This window comes from Chiloscyllium punctatum, chromosome 1 (genome assembly GCF_047496795.1).
Source record: "Chiloscyllium punctatum isolate Juve2018m chromosome 1, sChiPun1.3, whole genome shotgun sequence".
NCBI classification, from domain to species: Eukaryota; Metazoa; Chordata; class Chondrichthyes; order Orectolobiformes; family Hemiscylliidae; genus Chiloscyllium; species Chiloscyllium punctatum.
The window spans coordinates 9418089-9436485 of record NC_092739.1 but is presented as its reverse complement, the minus strand read 5'-3'; the positions used below and the strand labels follow the sequence as shown (position 1 = coordinate 9436485).

The window sequence follows — 18397 nt, the reverse complement described above, 5'->3', positions numbered from 1 at the left end:
CATTAACTCGCAATCCAGAAATCCTACATGTCAAACCCTGCCCTAACCTTTCTTCCCAATCCTCAACTTTCTAACAACAAATGCCTTACACTTCTGACTTTTTTTCATCCGAATTCTGGCACCCCTTCTTTTTGAGGGGTAAATCCTGAGCCTAGAATTTTGTCACAAAACCAGAAATACCTGGAAAAGCTCAGCAGGTTGGGCAGCATCTGTAAAGAGAAATCAAGAGTTAACGTTCAGGTCCGGTGACACTCCCTCAGAACTCAGATGCTGCCAGACCTGCTGAGATTTTCCAGCAACGTCTGGCTTTGTTTCCGATTTACATCATCTGTATTTCTTCCAGTTTTTAACTCTGGAATTTTGTCCCCCTGCCTCTTGGTTCTCCAGAAAGCCTCACTCTTTGAACAAGTTTTTGATTACCTCTTCTAATATTTATCTGTCTTGTGACAACTTTTGTCTAATAATTCTCCTGTAATGATATCTCACTACATTAAAGATATTACCATAAATACACATTGTTGTTATATCAGGGCTAGATACTTAAAATGCTGTTTGTTTCATTCCCTGATATACAAAGCAATAGATTACATATCTGATTTGAAAAATAAACTTTCAATCAACAGATTCTGAAACTTACAACATCAGAGGCCATTCAGACTATCATGCCTGTACTAGCTGATTGAAAGAGTTGTCTGATTTGCATACCACAGATACTTAATATCATCCTGAAAACGAGCACACTGAAGGACCTGAATGTTTCTATGGTATCTTATTCCATTTCCCTTGAATAAGTGCAGCTCAGATCTTAAAAACAACTTGTGTGAAAACATTCTGTTCCTTTCCCTTCTAGTGCTTTTTCCAAATATTTTAACCAATGATCTCTGCTTACGGACCAATTTATCAGAGGAGAGTGTTTCGCCCTTCCTGCTCAATCGAAATTCTCTATTTTTGAATATTTGTAACTCAAATTTATAATTCAACAAAGATTTTAGGGCATATTAGTGCCAACTTTATTTTGTCACTATATCACACTTACCAAGCCCACCCTGTACAGGATACACTGCCTGCTCCCAGCAGGTCTCTTCATCAGGGCCAGTGGAGAGACTTACATCTTCATCTAACTGCAGGACAAACCAGGCTACAATAGCATCCAGCACACCCTCCTTAACGATTGGCAGACAAAGTCGACAAGGTTTCCTGGTGGACAATTCCTCTAATTCCTAACACAATATACAAAAATTATGGTCACAAATTGTTGTAGACTTCATAGCCTGTCATGTACAGTTTTGCCAAAAGACCTTTTTAAAATCATGTTAAAGGAAGGAGATTTTTTTTCAAAACTAATAATACTATTCGCAGACAAAACAGAAATTGCTGGAGAAACCGAGGTGTGGCACATCTGTGGAGAGAAAGCAGAGTTAACATTTTGAAAAGTTGCACTTCTGAAGAAGGTTCACTGAACTCAAAACATATACTCTACCTCCTCTCCTCAGATGCTGCCAGACCTGCTGAGTTTCCCAACAATTTTTGTTTTTGTTTCAGATCGAGTATCCGCAGTTCTTTATTATATAAAATTATTCATAGGCAGAGTTTCAATTTGGTGAAGCAGCCCAGAAGCAGACTTTTTTGTGCTTACTCTCGAGAATTTCTTAGCAGTGACAGAGAAGAACATTAAAGAACTATATACTTTCGAGGAGGGTTACCTGCCTTCTTCAAGAACTTATCAGAAGCTGACACATGTGCAGTCCAGAATTTTCTGAGCATAATGCTGAGAATAGCTTAAATGGAGTTTCACTGCAGCTCCCAATAAGTAGTGCAAAGATCTTGTGCGTCATCCAGCCAGGTAATTCTGTGGCCGAATGAGGGGGGAATCCATGTAAGATATGTTTTATGGCTAGCCCACTGCTTTCCCGCCAACTCCTGAATTTGCCCTCACTGTGGTGGGGTTGACAGGCACCAAAATCAGCTGACCACCAACCATATGCAAATAAATAATTAAGGGTCTACTGAGGGCAGAAGTGGGTAGCCTGTCCTTTCAAAAGGAAACTCAGAACAGCAGGCAAGGAGTCAGTAACTTCACCCGCCCAGTGCACCCATGCCTTCCATTCCACCTGCACTGCAAACAACCACCCCATTCCCCCCTACCATCACCACCTGACCTCTCTCACTAGATATGTCTGATCCCTCCATATCAAATACCTAAGACTGAACTTACTCAAGGACCCATTGGGGCCTTTATGGGCTTGCTTGTAGATGCAACAGTGCCCATTACCTAGCTCTGATTTTCTGATTAGCTGGCAGCTCTCAAGAGCAGGACTTTCGCCCAAGGGACAGAGTCCACTCTGCATTTGTTAACATCGCTCACATTGGAATTTTTAATTATCAGTTGACTTTTGACTGACCTTCTAGTCAGGAGGTGGGAGGAGTAGATACCCCCATAAATGATATGTTACTTGTCTAGTACCCTTTTAACACTGGAAATATTTACTGTTTATACCACATTGTCTGTCCAACTGAAACGTTCACAAGTTAGAATTATTCTAATATAAGTTTATATCCATACACATTCTCCCCGTGTCTGCGTGGGTTTCCTCCAGGTACTCTGGTTTCCTCCCACAATCCAAAAATGTGCAGGTTAGGTGAATTGGCCATGCTAAATTGCCTGTAGTGTTAGGTGAAGGGGTAAATGTAGGGGAATGGGTCTGGGTGGGTGGCGGGTCAGTGTGGACTTGTTGGGCCGAAGGGCCTGTTTCCACACTAAGTAATCTAAACTTCATCTAAACTGGGGCTGATACTGCAAGGGTCAGGCTCTGATACTTCAATTGTGGGAACCCACTGACTTTCGTGTGGGATCAGTGAAGTTATTCTATTGTTTCAAAATAAATTTAGGTATACAATGTCTTTGATCAGATAATTAGATAACCTTGGGTGGCAAATTTATTGTGTAACAATATTGAAGTTAACAAGAAAACTAACAAACATATAACATTACACATTCATACTCCAAGCCCAATTCTTCTCTCAGCCCAATCTACTATAACTCTGAACATTTGGGAAAATAAGACAATTGGCACAAACAATACAAAACAAAAGGTTTGCAATAACAAGCAATTCGGAGCAAGCAAGCTTTAAACTTAGAATTTTTTTTGGCTAAGCCATCGTGGAATTATTGTTCATACCTGCGGATTATTGAAATCTATGGTCAAAGCCTGAAAATAGTCAGTCAATGGCGTGTATCCACCTGGAACCTGCCTCATCCTCTCAGTGGTGTATGGTTCAGATGTATCATCAACACAGGATTCATTGCTAACAGGGCTGTACCATGTTATTGTTTCATTCAAGTGCAATCCACCAGCCTCATTCAAGCAAACTCTGCCAAACAGGCCATTAAGAATAAACTGTTATGTCAAATTCACTGACCTTTCTGCAAATATTTTGTATTAACATTGCTTCATAGTATGTGTACAGTTTTCAAATTCCTTTTGCCCTATGAGACTTACAATTATAACACCAGACTAAGGCAATTTTTATTTTAAAGTCAGCACAGTTTTATGAAAGGTAAATCATGTTTGACTAATTTGCTAGAGTTCTTTGAAGATGTAACAAGGAATATGGATAATGGAGATCCTGTAGACGCAGTATAATTGGGCTTCCAGAAGGCATTTGATAAGTTGCTGCACAAAAGGTTAATATGTAAGGAAAGCTCCCATGGTGTTGGGATAATTTATTAAGACAAACCAGGGAACTATAGACCAGTGAGCCTGACCTCGGTGGTGGGCAAGTTGTTGGAGAGAATCCTGAGGGACAGGATGCACGTGTATTTGGAAAGGACTGATTTGGGATAGTCAACATGGCTTTGTGCATGGGAAATCATGTCTCACAAACGTGATTGAGTTTTTTGAAGTAACAAAGAAGATTGATGAGGGCAGAGTGGTAGATGTGATTTATGTGGACTTCAGTAAGGCGTTCGACAAGGTTCCCCATGGGAGACTGATTATCAAGGTTAGATTTCATGGAATACAGGGAGAACTAGCCATTTGGATACAGAACTGGCTCAAAGGTAGAAGACAGAGGATGGTGGTGGAGGGTTGTTTTTCAGACTGGAGGCCTATGACCAGTGGAGTGCCACAAGGATCGGTGCTGGGTCCTCTACTTTTTGTCATTTACATAAATGCTTTGGATGCGAGCCTAAGAGGTACAGTTAGTAAGTTTGCAGATGACACCAAAATTGGTGGTGTCGTGGACAGCGAAAAGGGTTACCTCAGATTACAACAGGATCTGGACCAGATGGGCCAATGGGCTGAGAAGTGACAGATGGAGTTTAATTCAGATAAATGCGAGGTGCTGCATTTTGGGAAAGCAAATCTTAGCAGGACTTATACACTTAATGGTAAGGTCCTAGGGAGTTTTGCTGAACAAAGACGACCTTGGAGTGCAGGTTCATAGTTCCTGGAAAGTGGAGTCGCAGGTAGATAGGATAGTGAAGGCGGCGTTTGGTATGCTTTCCTTTATTGGTCAGAGTATTGAGTACAGGAGTTGGGAGATCATGTTGCGGCTGTACAGGACATTGGTTAGGCCACTGTTGGAATATTGCATGCAATTCTGGTCTCCTTCTTATCGGCAAGGAGACCAGAAGGGTTCAGAAAAGATTTACAAGGATGTTGCCAGGGTTGGAGGATCTGAGCTATAGGGAGAGGCTGTACAGTCTGGGCTGTTTTCCCTGGAGCGTTGGAGGCTGAGGGGTGACCTTATAGAGGTTTACAAAATTATGAGGGGCATGGATAGGATAAATAGACAAAGTCTTTTCCCTGGGGTTGGGGAGTCCAGAACTAGAGGGCATAGGTTTAGGGTGAGAGGGGAAAGATATAAAAGATACCTAAGGGGCAACTTTTTCACGCAGAGGGTGGTAGTAGTATGGAATGAGCTGCCAGAGGATGTGGTGGAGGCTGGTACAATTGCAACATTTAAGATGCATTTGGATGGGTATATGAATAGGAAGGGTTTGGAGGGATATGGGCCGGGTGCTGGTAGGTGGGACGAGATTGAGTTGGGATATCTGGTCGGCATGGACGGGTTGGACCAAAGGGTCTGTTTCCGTGCTATACATCTCTATGACTGTATGACTCTATTTGGATAAAGGACAGGTTAACATGGGGATACCCACTATTAATCTGTATTAATGACTGAGATATGGCGATAAATGTACTGGAGCCAAAATTTACAGATGGCATTCATTGCTGAAGAAAGAGAGTAAATAAGTAGGGAAATGTTGATATAAACTGTACTGCAGTATACTGCAATGCCTGTACCATACAAGGTATTAGTGAGACCAGATCTGGAATATTGCACACAATTTTGATCCCTTTATTTGAGGAGAGATGTCATTATATTGAAGACCGTTCAGAGGAGGTTCATTCGATTGATTCAAGAGATATGACGTGTGTCATCTCAATAGAGATTGAGCAGTTTAGGCCTATTCTCCTGGGCATTTAGCAGAATGACAGGAGATCTAATTCAGATAAACAAGATGCTAAAAGAGATTGAAAAAGCAGACAAAAGAAGGAAGGTTCCTTATGTGGGGCAATGCAGGTCAACAGTCATAGTTTTAGGGTAAAGGATAGAAGATTTAAAATAGAGATGAGGAAAAAAATTATTTGTCTCAAAGGGTCATAAAATCTGAAATCTACTACCCCGATTGCAGCTGATCTTAGGACACTGAGTAAACTTAAGGAAAAGATAGATTTTTAATTAGTAACATGCTGAAGGGCTGCAGAAGCAGGCAACAAAGTGGACACAAGGCTGAGAGGAGATCAGCTGTGATTGTATCAAATGGGAAAGCAGGCTTGGCAGGCTGAGTTATCTATTCCTGCTCCTAGTTATGATAATATTGCAACATCTTGCCAGTGAGAGACAGTGCAGTGATCAGGAAAAAAAAACACACCACCATCATTGTAAGTAATAAGTTTAATAAGATATATTATATAGTAACAGTCTTATCAATGAAGATAAATTATTAGGGAGGTTGACTATTCAGCAGAATGTAGTTTTACACATTTCCAACCAGCTTAACTAAGTGCTCTTTTAAGTAATTTCTCAAGACTGCTTGAGAAAAAAGGAAAAAATATTTTACAAAGAAGAGAGATCAGGTTATTTTGTACACCTAACCCACAAGTTTCTCAAATCCACGTTAAGAGGGATCGAGACCACTTTATCTTACTTTGACTACAAGACCTGCAGACTGATTGTTCAGTTTGTTGATTTTAATTAGTTAAAAATAAACTTTTATAGGTTAGCATCAAGGTCAAGCTGAATTATTGGAATGAAAGTTAATTCATTCTGGCTGTAAGAAATGAGCTTGGATAATCTTTTTAAAGTTGCAAGTTCACAACACAAATCTATTCTCAAGCAATAAACTGACAGTCACATTTACAATCATCTCCTTATGTGGTTGGTGTGGAAAATATAAATGACATGCTGGTTGAACAGAAAATGCCACTAAAGTTAGGATTCAGGGACATGCTATGTGAACTACACAGCTTTATTTCATGAAAAATAAACAAGAAATAAATTCAGGTTAATGTATAGCTGAACTCAATTACACTATGAAATCATTTCAATATTGCCTCTAAATGAGGAGAATGCAGTGTTGAGAAACTAACCTGTGATGTCTCCTGATCTCTTGACACTCCACTGCCATGCCAAACACAACAGCACGCAATGGGATGACACGGCCAAATCCTTCACTGGGACCTTCCTGACTTGTTGGCTGAGAAGTAGAAACATGAAACACTATATTCCAAAGAGGAAAGTAAAACTAAACTAAAAGTGAAAAACTTGGTGCTTATATCTTTAAGATATATGTCTGCAGATTTTCTTCTATTTGGCAATCGTGAAAACCCCGATGATCGAATGTTCAGTGAGTTAGAGCCAGAATATTAGTTCAATTCCAGACCAAAGTTTTTTTCTCTGTGTGTAGGATGGGTCGGAGACTTATCTTATCTGTTGAGAATGAGGAACTTAAGTGAAACAACATTTTTTAGGGGGGAGCAGTTCCAGCACAAACTCTCTAATTTGGCACTGATTATTTATCTTGCTGACAGGGTATATAAGATTGTCTGCAAAAACAAATAGAGAAGGTACCTCGCATTTTGGGGTGGTACATAAAGAATTTTGGTAAAATAAGTTCAAACTCTCTTATTCTTTGTCTAGTACTTACAATATCGATCTTAGGGGTGCAAGGGAAGGATTGTATTCTCCAGTACAAAGAGTCTCTCAACTTGAAGACAAAAATAATTACCAATGAAATCCAAACAGGTAGCACTTTCTCTACCTGTCCTGACACCTTCAATGATAACCCCAGATCCTTCTGATCCTGCATCCCTTTTGGAATTGTAACTATTTTGTACTGCTTTGCCATGTTCTTCCAATCTGAATGAACCCTTCACATGCCTTCAAATAAAACCAACGAGACACTTGTCTCGATATAATTCCAATTTGGTGCCAAACTGGATGTCCCCCACCCACAATACAAACACTTCCCTTTTTCCAGAGAAGTCATGTGTGGGTTGGCTGTAGTCTTTGGAACTCCCCAAGTATGGTGCAGGGTTGCTGGTAAACTTTAAACCAGAATTGGCAGGCTGTATGCAGCTTGCTTGGAGGACTGACCTGCCTTGTACAAGCATCAATTTAGTGAGTATACATTAGAAAGTTGACAGTGGTTCTCATCACCACTCTTACTCCCTTGGGAGTGACCTTCCGCTGAATTTGAAAATGAGTGTAAATAATCTGTGGCCATACATTGGTTATAGGATTCTCAGACAGCATCACTAGATTCTGATCTCCATTATATCATATAACCTCTAAAGGGAAGGTGCAAATAGGATGAGGGTGGGGTGGAAGAGAGAGAATGCAACCGGCAAGCCACTCAAACAGGTTTCTGAGCATCAGTTTTAGATTTTCAATGAGTGGTACAGGGAAAATGGAAGAACATGACATGTTGCAACTGTCATGAACACAGCAGAGAGTTCTAAGTCCTAATGAATACAGCCTTAGAAATGGGGAATTAAACTCAACTGCTCAATCAGTGGCAGAGAGTTGTCATTACTGGTGTTGAGAGACTTAGATTGGTGAACAGTGGTCAGACTTTTAAGAGGCACGTTAAACCACTGATATTACCTGTTATCAGAATCTGGTAAAATCAGTCCCAGTGGCCTTGGAGACAGTTACAATTGAATAAGGTTAGACTGACCTTGGGCAAAATAGACAGTAGGAGCTTCCACTGATGTAGCCATTGGGTCAGGAAGGGACCAAAGAAACAGAACACGGGATTACAAGGGGGAGGAGGTGATCCTAGGACACCAGATATACCGCCCAATAATCAGCAATCCCACAGATCCAGGCACAGGAGAGCATGCAGAGCACCCAGGATTACCTGGAGCGGGAAGATTTCAGCACTGCCTTCACCCATTGCTTATTGCTGCTCAACCTGGTGCTGGAGCTGTAAGACATCAGAGTGAGTTCAGATAGAGACTGGGTGGCAGTGTGGGATCTGGGGAAAGGGCTGACTCTACAGCCTCAGTAGCTGTGAGCCTAGGCTGCCTTTATTCTATTACCCCATGGCAATACTGGCCTCTTTTCCCAACCTGGTGTGCTGGCATTATAATCTTTATGAAGATATCTTCAGGACCACTGAGTGGTGACTGAATTGTAATTTTAATACATGTCATTTTTACTGATGTTATGAGGGATTGCAACTATGTTAAAGGATGCAAAAATCCCAATAGGTCTAACTAAATCTATCATCTTGAATTTTTGTCTACTATCATATGCTCTCCCTGCAGACAGCTTCTCAGCTCATTGTCTCATGATGTTTTCTCCTGAGCTTTTGGCAAATTTTTGTTCGTGGTCATATGCCATTGGCTTCCATTCTCAGGGACAGGGCTCCAATTTATCTCGCCCAGAATGGAAATTGAGCTCACGCTGTTGTCACGACTCTAAACCACTACTAGCCATCTCTCAATTGAAAGCCCCAATTGCAAAAACTGCCTGAGCTCTGATCAGTTCTGGTGATCTCTCTCATCTACAATTACTCCATTTAGTTCAGGAGATCCACTGGCTTAATTTGAATGGGAAATACTCGAGTTAGCTGTCAGTTTGCTCTGCACAGATCCAGCAAGAGACTCTCATATTTTCAGCTCTTATTTCACAATTTATGCATCTGAAATATTTTATTTATGTTGACTGGTCTTCCGAAAATCACTTTAAGGTCCAGTGAGTTCTCTAGATTATGGCCAAATGAAATAAGATATGAAAGTTAATATTTGATGAGAATCTCTTCAAATCTCAACATTTCAGAAAGGTTTCAGACTGGAAATCCAAATTTAAGTTAGACAACCCACAGCTTTTTCAAATCACAAATGAATAGCTAAATAACATTTCCCCAATACAGTATCAACAGCTTTGTACTTTACAAAATTTACCTTGACTTGTAAAACACAATGTGAAGTCCTGTGTTAACCATTAATGTTTTGTTTTGACTTTTGGGGGACCAAATTGTGAATACCAAACTTGAAATTGGTCTCTATGCATATGCATAAGATGGTGTAGGGAGAGGGGGTAAGGAGTAAATGATATGTAGGGATAGAATCCAAAGAGAGGGTTGAACAGTTGGACAGACAAAGGAGTCTATAATGATCTGGCTGGGAGGATGAACAGTTAATGGACCCTGTTAGTGGCTAACTATGGGTAATGTGTAATGGCAGAATATGTGACAAGTCAGGCAGCATCCAAGGAGCAGGAGAATCGACGTTTCAGACATAAGCTCTTCCTCATTCCTAAAGGGCTTATGCCCAAAACGTCGATTCTCCTGTTCCTTGGATGCTGCCTGACCTGCTGCGCTTTTCCAGCAACACATTTTTCAGCTCCGATCTCCAGCATCTGCAGTCCTCACTCTCTCCTATGTGACAACAAAGCCTGGTATGTGGTAGGGGAGGTCAGGCCCTAAAGTTATTGAACTCCTTATTGAATCCAGGGGGGCTGCAGGGTCCCCAAGTGGGAAATGAGGTGTTGTTATTTCAGCCTGCGCTGAGCTTTGCTGGAGCATTATAGCAAGCCTGAGACAGAGATGTTGGCCAGGGAACAGGGTGGTATGTTAAAGTGGCAGACAACTGGAAGCTCAGGGTCTTTCTTACAGGCAGAACATAGATGTTCTGCAGAGCAGTCACCTAGTCTACACATTGTTTCCCCAGTGTAGAGACCACACTGTGAGCAGTGAATGAAGTAGACTCAGTTGTGAGAAGTGCAGAGAAAGTGCTGTATCAACTGGAAGGTATGCTTGGGCCCTTGGATACTGAGGATGAAGGAGATAAATGGGCAGGTGTTACACCTTCAGCTGTTGCAGGGGAATGTGCCATGGGGCTCTGGGAGGCAGGGTGGAAATTGGAAGTGAAATAAATTAACTTTTCCAATTCTGGATGAGACAGAGAAGCAGCACCGGTGATTTCATCAACATATTGAAGAAAAAGTAGTTGTAGATGGGGGCCAGAGCAGGACTGGAATGTGAATGTTCCACATACCCCATGAAGAGACAGGCATAACTGAGGCCAATGGTGCTCCAGCAAAGTTCAGTGTAAGCTGGAAGAACAACACCTCATTTTCTGCTTGGGGGCCCTGCACCCACCCCGACTCAATATAGAGTTCAAACTTTTTAGGGCCTGAACTCCCCAAGTCCTAGCTTCCTACCACACACCAGGCCTTGTTATCACATACTCTGCCATTACACACTACCCATAATTAGCCACTAACAGTCTCCATTAACAGCTAGTTACCCTCCCAGTCAGATTGTTATCAACACCTTTGTCTGTTCAACTGCTCTTCTCACTCTGTGGGCTCTATCCCTACCTATCGTTTACTTCTTACTCCTTCCCACCACCATGTCTTGTGCATATAAGCCAACATTTTCCTAGCTACCATCAATTCTGAGGAAGGGTCACTGGACCCAAACGTTAACTTTGATTTCTCTGCAGACTTACTGCCAGACTTACTGAGCTTTTCCAGCAACTTCTGTTTTTGTTTCGATTTATAGCATCTGCAGTTATTTTGGTTTTTATTCCCTCGAAATGTTTCTTATCCATGGACCTGTCGAAATAACTTTGAAATGTTGTAGTTGTACTTACCTCTACGACTTCCCCTCTCACCTTAAACCTATGGCCTCTAGGCTTTGGACTCCCCTACCCTGAGAAAATGACCTTGGTTATTCAGCTGATCTATGACCCTAATGATTTTATAAACTGTTATAAAGTAAACTCTCAGCCTCCTATCCTCCAAGAAAAAAAAATTCCCAGCCTTTCCTTATAACTCAAAGCTTCCCATCTTGGTAATATTCTTGTAAATCTCTTTTGTACCCTTTCCAAATTTAATAACATCCTTTTTATATAGCAGGTTGACCCAGAAATGCATGCTGTACTCCAACTGTGGCCTCACCAATGTCTTGAACAGCTGTTACATAACATCCCAATTCCTATACTCAATGTTTTGTCTGATGAAGGCAAGCATGTCAAACATCTTCCTGCCACTTAAGAAACTATGTACCTGCAGCCATGGGTCTCCCTGTTTGACAACACTGCCCAGGGCCCTGCCATCAATTGTGCAACTCCTGTCCTGGTTTGTCTTATCAAAAGGCAACACCTCGCATTTATCTAAATTAAACTCCAGCTGCCATTCCTCAGTCCACTGGCCCAGTTGATCAAGATCTCATTATTCTACTTGATAACCTTCTTCACTCTCCACTATGCCACCAATATTGGTGACATCGGCAAACTTATTAACTATGCTTCCTATATTCGCATCCAAGCGGTTTATATAAATAATGAACAACCGCTGGTCACAGACTTTCAGTCTGGACATTAACCATCTGTCTCTACCATCCCCGATCATCAGGCCAATTTTGTATCTAGTTGGCCAGCTATCCCTGGATCCCATGTGATCTAACTTTCCTAACCAGTCTACCATGCAGAACTTTTTTTAGCATTCATTAGCAGAGGGATTGAATTCAAGAGTTGTGAAGTGATGTTGCAACTGTACAGGACCTTGGTAAGGCCACATTTGGAGTACTATGTGCAGTTCTGGTCGCCTCACTTTAGGAAAGATGTGGAAGCTTTGGAGAGGGTGCAGAGAAGATTTACCAGGATGTTGCCTGGAATGGAGAATAGGTCGTACGAGGATAGGTTGAGAGTGCTAGGCCTTTTCTCATTGGAACGGCGAAGGATGAGGGGTGACTTGATAGAGGTTTATAAGATGATCAGAGGAATAGATAGAGTAGACAGTGAGAAACTTTTTCCCCGGGTACAGAGTGTTGTAAGGGGACATAAATGTAAGGTGAAGTGTGGAAGGTATAGGGGGGATGTCAGAGGTAGGTTCTTTACCCAGAGAGTGGTGGGGGCATGGAATGCGCTGCCTGTGGGAGTGGCAGAGGCAGAATCACTGGCGACCTTTAAGCGGCAATTGGATAGGTACATGGATAAGTGCTTAAGCTAGGACAAATGTTCGGCACAACATCGTGGGCCGAAGGGCCTGTTCTGTGCTGTATTGTTCCATGTTCTATGTTCTAACTTTAAAGAAGGCCTTGCTAAAGTCCACGTAGAAAACGGTTTACTGCTCCATCTTCATCTATCTTCTTGGTCACGGCTTTAAAAAAACTCAACTGCCTTTGAAACAAAGGCCAACATTCCATACGTCTTCGTTATATATCTGCTGATTTTGAGGGCTTGTTTTTTGTGATTCGCGGATGAGGACTCCCAAATCCCTCTTTTCTGTAACTGTGTACTTTCTCCATTTAAATAATATTGAGCTCCTCTGTTATTCTTACAAAGTACATAACCTCAATTTCCAACATTATATTCCAACTACCAAGTTTCTGTACACTCCACATAATCTGTCTATATTCCACTGCAGACCATATGTGCCATTCTCACTACGTGGCTTCCCACCTATCTTTGCAACATCTGCCAACTTGGTTATCACACCTTATAGCAGGTCCCATCATCTAAATAACTGATACAGACTGTTAATAACTGTAACCCAGCACTGATCAGATGGCACTTGCCAATCCAAAGAAGACGCATTTATCCTTATTCTGTTTCCTGTTAGCTAATCAATTCTTTACCCATGTTTATCATGTTAACAATTCCATGCACTCCAATAATGTGCAACTATTTTTGATGAAGCACATTATCAAATACCTCTTGGAAATCTAAACAGCATTACTTGCAGTTACTTGTACGTTACTTTGTCAAATAAACTAAACAAATTATTTCAACACTATTTCAGTTTCAAAACTCCATTATTTCATGGTTGATATCAGAATGCTGGTTCCAGCATGTTTCCGATATAACTCCCACTTTCCTTGTGCCCCTTGAACTGAAATCTATTTCTTTCACACATCCATCTCTCTAATGCTATTTACTATATGCCAATTTCCACCTGGCTCAGGTAGCAATTATGAGGTCATCCCTTTGAGATTCTGCTTTCTAATTTGGCCTCCAACTACTTATACCCACCCAACAGAACTTCCTTCCTAGTTTGATTTCTCATCAATATGTTACATGGACCACACCAACAGGATCCACTTTATCCCACTGCAAGTTCCTCCCACCCTGCAGCAGGTATCCCCAAATCCCGGTAGTGGCCAAGCAACACAACCATCTGGACTCTTGCTCTCAACTGCAGAGAAATGTAGTATACAATCTCCTACTATTGCTACATTCCGGTTTAATTCACGACTTGAATAGGTTCTCATATTACAGTGCCTCAGTCAGTTCGCACATTTACTCCACTCACATCCAAAGAAGGTGAAAGAACCTTAAAACTTGTTGGACAATTGCAAAGGATAAAGTTCTTGCATTCCTACCTTCTGGTTCCCATTACCTACACCCTCCAGCCCTTGACAACTAGTCTCATCGTAAGACCCTATCCTAAGAAACGTGATGGTCTCCCTGAACAGAGAATCCACTTGGCTTTCCCCTTCCCTGGTGGGTTGCAGTATATTTAGCTCAGCCATAGTTCTGAGGTCAAACCCTTACTGCAGACACATTTGTCCTAAATCATACTGGCATTTGTAAGCTTCCATATTTTGCAATCACAACACACCATCTTAACAGTTTTCAATTAATTAACTGTTTGACTAAGTTACAGGCTCTCCTCGTCGCCACTTACTAGACAACACAAGATAATAACAGAATAGACTTTTACCACTTCAAATAAAATTTGGAAAAACTTAATTTTCTCTAATTTCCACCTATTTATCCTAATAGTAGTTACTCACCAGCCAACCAACCTTCAGCTTTCCTGTAACGTCAATGTTTCTTTCAAATTGCCTGCCTTGGGGACCTCCAGTCACTGACTTCCTGTCTCAGAGTCTCTCTCTCACACATTGCCCACCAATATTAACTTTAGCTTCTCTAATGATAATGATCTTGTTAGAACACTGCAAAAATTAAGTTTGGATGGATGGAATAGGTTGTGTGATAGCATTCCGAGAATAGCAGGAGTTTCTCTGTGTCCCAAAGAAATTTTGGTTTTCTAACTAGGGTCATTAAAACAGGTAAAACAATTATTCACCTTATTTGTTGTTTATGGGTCACTGTTGTTTGCAAATTAGATGTCATATTTACTTCTAAATGAAATAATTTATCATTTGAGTGAAACACTGACATAATGAAAGGTGTTACACAAATGCAAATTATTTATTGTATAAATCTCCATACTTTGGTATAAAATTGCTACATTTTGAATTACTGCAGGTTATTTTATGGAATACAAGCTGTAGGAAGCTTAAAAAATCATTACAAAACCATCTATCTAGTGCAAAATTCTCAGTTGCAGCACTGCTTTGACAATGATAGTCTGCTAATTGCTCAACAGTTTTTATTAAGATCTGTGCTACATCACTGTAGCAATTAAAATATACAATAATTTGGTTTCCAAACACCATTAAAAAGGGCCAGTATACCATACACAAACTCCCAATAAACTCTGGGCAAACTAGAGAAGTAATCCAGGTAATTGAGTGGTACTCAACTACGTAGGGAATGTAAAAAATTTATTTAGTCAGAAAAGACCTATGACATGTACACAAGTGACCATGGTTACATTCAAAATGTATCATTAAAAACACACCCACTTTAGAAAAAGGATGCAAGTATCAAACCTCTGGGCTGAATTTGGTACTACAGCATCAAAACATTTCTAACTACTCAAACATTCAGTCACACTTGTATAAAACACACACCTTTGGTGGGAGAAGAAGATGTTGCCATGCATGTATTAAACTCTCCACAATTCCTTCACCGAACAGCCCAGCATCTACGGTCTCTGTGACAACAAGCGACACCCTGACAGAAAAGAAAGGAAAGCTCTGAAACAAAATTACAAATCACAGGAGCCAAAATTCCTGTCTTTTCTAATTTCATTAAATGCACTGATGAGAGTATAAAGTGATATTGACACATGTTCGTGCAGGAGAAAAAGTGAGGACTGCAGATGTTGGAGATCAGGGTCAACAGTGTGGTGTTGGAAGAGCACAGCAGGTCAGGCAGCATCCGAGGAGCAGGAGAATCGACGTTTCGGGCAAAGGCCCTTCACCAGGAATGAGGCTTATTAGTGCATTTAGTACATTTCAGTGCAGTCTATTTTCTCAATAAAGTTACTGAAAACAGAAACTTCAGCCTAGAGTTGCTCAGAAATATTTCAACATAATAAATTAGAATAATGCTCTATGAAGCGTGTGTAAGGATTGTAATTACTAAACTGATGTTGTATTCTACACCATTGGTATGCTGCAAATCCATTCATCTACTACCAATGGTTCCAAGTTGAGTAGGTCACAACCTTCGAACTCCCTCCCAGTGATACTGTGGACAGTTCACCACCATGTTCTCAAAGGAAACTCAGCATAGGCAATAAATGCTGGTTCAGCCCATGAGGTCCACATCCCATAAGTGAATTTAGAAAAAAAGAGAGAGGTATAGACAGCACACTGATTCTAGCACCTGGACTGGTATCAGAGGATGCCCCTAACTGACTGTGCCAGGGACCCCAAGCAAAATCTAACCCCTTGATTTGACTGAGGCCTTCTGACAACCATGACAAACTGCCTTTGTGTCAGCTCTATATGACAAGGCAAGATAAAAGTAATGTGAACCTGGTATCTCTGGCTAATGGGTGAAGCACAAAAAGAGAAGGCAAGGGAAGGCAAAGCAGGAATATGGAGAATATTTGCATAGCCTCTGTGAGAGTGTTAAGAGAACAAGCAAACATCCTAAAAATGCAGACTGGTCCAGTCCATGAGCTGAGTGCTCCGAAAACAAAATGTCCTTGCAGCAGCATTACAAATTATAGATGTCATTGTGTCCAGAAGTACATCATTAAAATGAGGAAAGGCCCTCTCAGTGGTAAGCGATATGCCATGAGGGCTCTTTGGATCTGACATGTGCCAGCTTTAATGTCTGTGCAAGTGGAATTCATGTGGCTGATGGCCAGGTAGCCTGCCCTGAGATAATGTTGCCCAGTGTCCAACCTGGAGGCCCTTTGGAGAAAGCAGTCAGCTGAATTCAGCAGGTACCCACTCTGGTTTTCATAGTCCAAAAGCGTGGTGCTGGAAAAACACAGCTGGAAGGGCAGCATCTGAGGAGGAGAGTCAACGTTTCGAGCATAAGCTCTTCATCAGGAATACTGCATTCTGGTTTTCATGTCAAGATTTCTTAATGGCTAGCTTGTTTGGTGAATTTGGTAAAATACAAAACTGAACACCTGCAAAGTGAGTTAGCAGTCAACAAAACACTTAACAAGCTTTAATCATCAGAAGCCCAGAAGCTTTTGCAATACATGCTGGTGTCAGGAAGGGATCTCCTGTGCCCACTGGTGGTGACTTCTAACAACATCTTGTACAATTTCATTTTGGTACATCGAAGTGTCTCTCAATCATGATGGACATTTTTCTCGAATAAAAATTCTTCACTGAATTCAACTTTTACAAACTATTTAATAAAGTTGAAGCACAAAGATTATAACAGTATTTGATTTAAACTAGCTAAAACAGATCAAGTTTCTTCTTTACAGCTTTTAGCTATAGGGTGAGTTTATAAAATCAGAAGCAGATTGTTAAAAGGTTATATATAGCTAACACATAACTATATTTGGTAAGTTGTGATGGAACCCACCTGCTGGGGAGATATTTAGGTACTTCCATGTCTAATGATTTCATGTGCAGAACCTTGATTTGTCCTGCCATTTGGTTGGAAGCTATCACTTCACAGGCAAGTTCATACATTGTCTTGGACAGCTCACAAGCATACACATGAGAAGCTCCAGCCTTTCTTGCAAACATACTATATGGTAGAGAAAATAAAAATCACACTACAAGATTTTAAGGAGAGGAAGCAAAAATATGGCAAATAATTTTCCAAGTTCAGATTAGATTCCCTACAGTATGGAAACAGGCCCTTCGGCCCAACAAATCCACACCGACCCTCAGAAGAGTAACCCACCCAGACCCATTGCCCTACCCTATATTTACCCCTGACTAATGCACCTATGGGCAATTTAGCATGGCCAATTCACCTGACCTGCACATCTTTGGATTTTGTTTGTCTTTCATGTATCACCTGAAACTATAAAATTTAACAAATTTTGTTCTTTCATGTATTTCTTCAACTTCAACACAAACCTTGAAACCAATTAAGATCCCAGAAATTATTTCTTGTTACTATGAAGAAATTATTTCTTGTTACTATGCATTTTGTATGCTCAACACAATGTCCTGTTTCCACGAATGCATTGGTTCTGAACTCATTTGGGTTTTTTTCAATCCCTTCCACATAGTTACAATTAATACTGACAACTGATTAGATCCACCATTTTGGATTATCTTAATACCTCTTATGACTTTACCAGTTTAGATTAGATTAGATTAGATTAGATTACTTACAGTGTGGAAACAGGCCCTTCGGCCCAACAAGTCTACACCGCCCCGCTGAAGCGTAACCCACCCATACCCCTACATCTACATCTACCCCTTACCTAACACTACGGGCAATTTAGCATGACCAATTCACCTGACCTGCACATCTTTGGACTGTGGGAGGAAACCGGAGCACCCGGAGGAAACCCACGCAGACACAGGGAGAATGTGCAAACTCCACACAGTCAGTCGCCTGAGTCTTGAACTGATCTTTATTAGGAGAATGAGGCATGAACTTAAACAGCCAGTAAACTGTCTTTTACACTTGGAAGCAAGAGAATTGTACTCCGGCATAAGATGCAACCTCACAGTCCAGCATATTCTCCACTCAGTCATTACCATCAACTCAGGAGATCAACCCTAGTGCAATGGAGAGTGCAG

At 41.0% G+C, this 18397-nt stretch overlaps 1 protein-coding gene across 5 annotated transcripts in view; it reads right to left on the bottom strand.

Annotated features, from left to right (window-relative positions):
• The window catches only part of prmt9 (protein arginine methyltransferase 9), a 65544-nt gene that overhangs the window by 14291 nt on the left and 32856 nt on the right, over positions 1-18397 (bottom strand). For all 5 annotated transcript variants that reach the window (XM_072567853.1, XM_072568174.1, XM_072568078.1 and 2 more), the window contains 5 exons: positions 17217-17384; positions 15287-15389; positions 6660-6766; positions 3180-3372; positions 1037-1220 (listed from right to left, as the gene is read on the bottom strand). In XM_072567853.1, coding sequence (XP_072423954.1) covers positions 1037-1220; positions 3180-3372; positions 6660-6766; positions 15287-15389; positions 17217-17384 — 755 coding nt within the window. The remainder of the gene's footprint in view (positions 1-1036; positions 1221-3179; positions 3373-6659; positions 6767-15286; positions 15390-17216; positions 17385-18397) is intronic.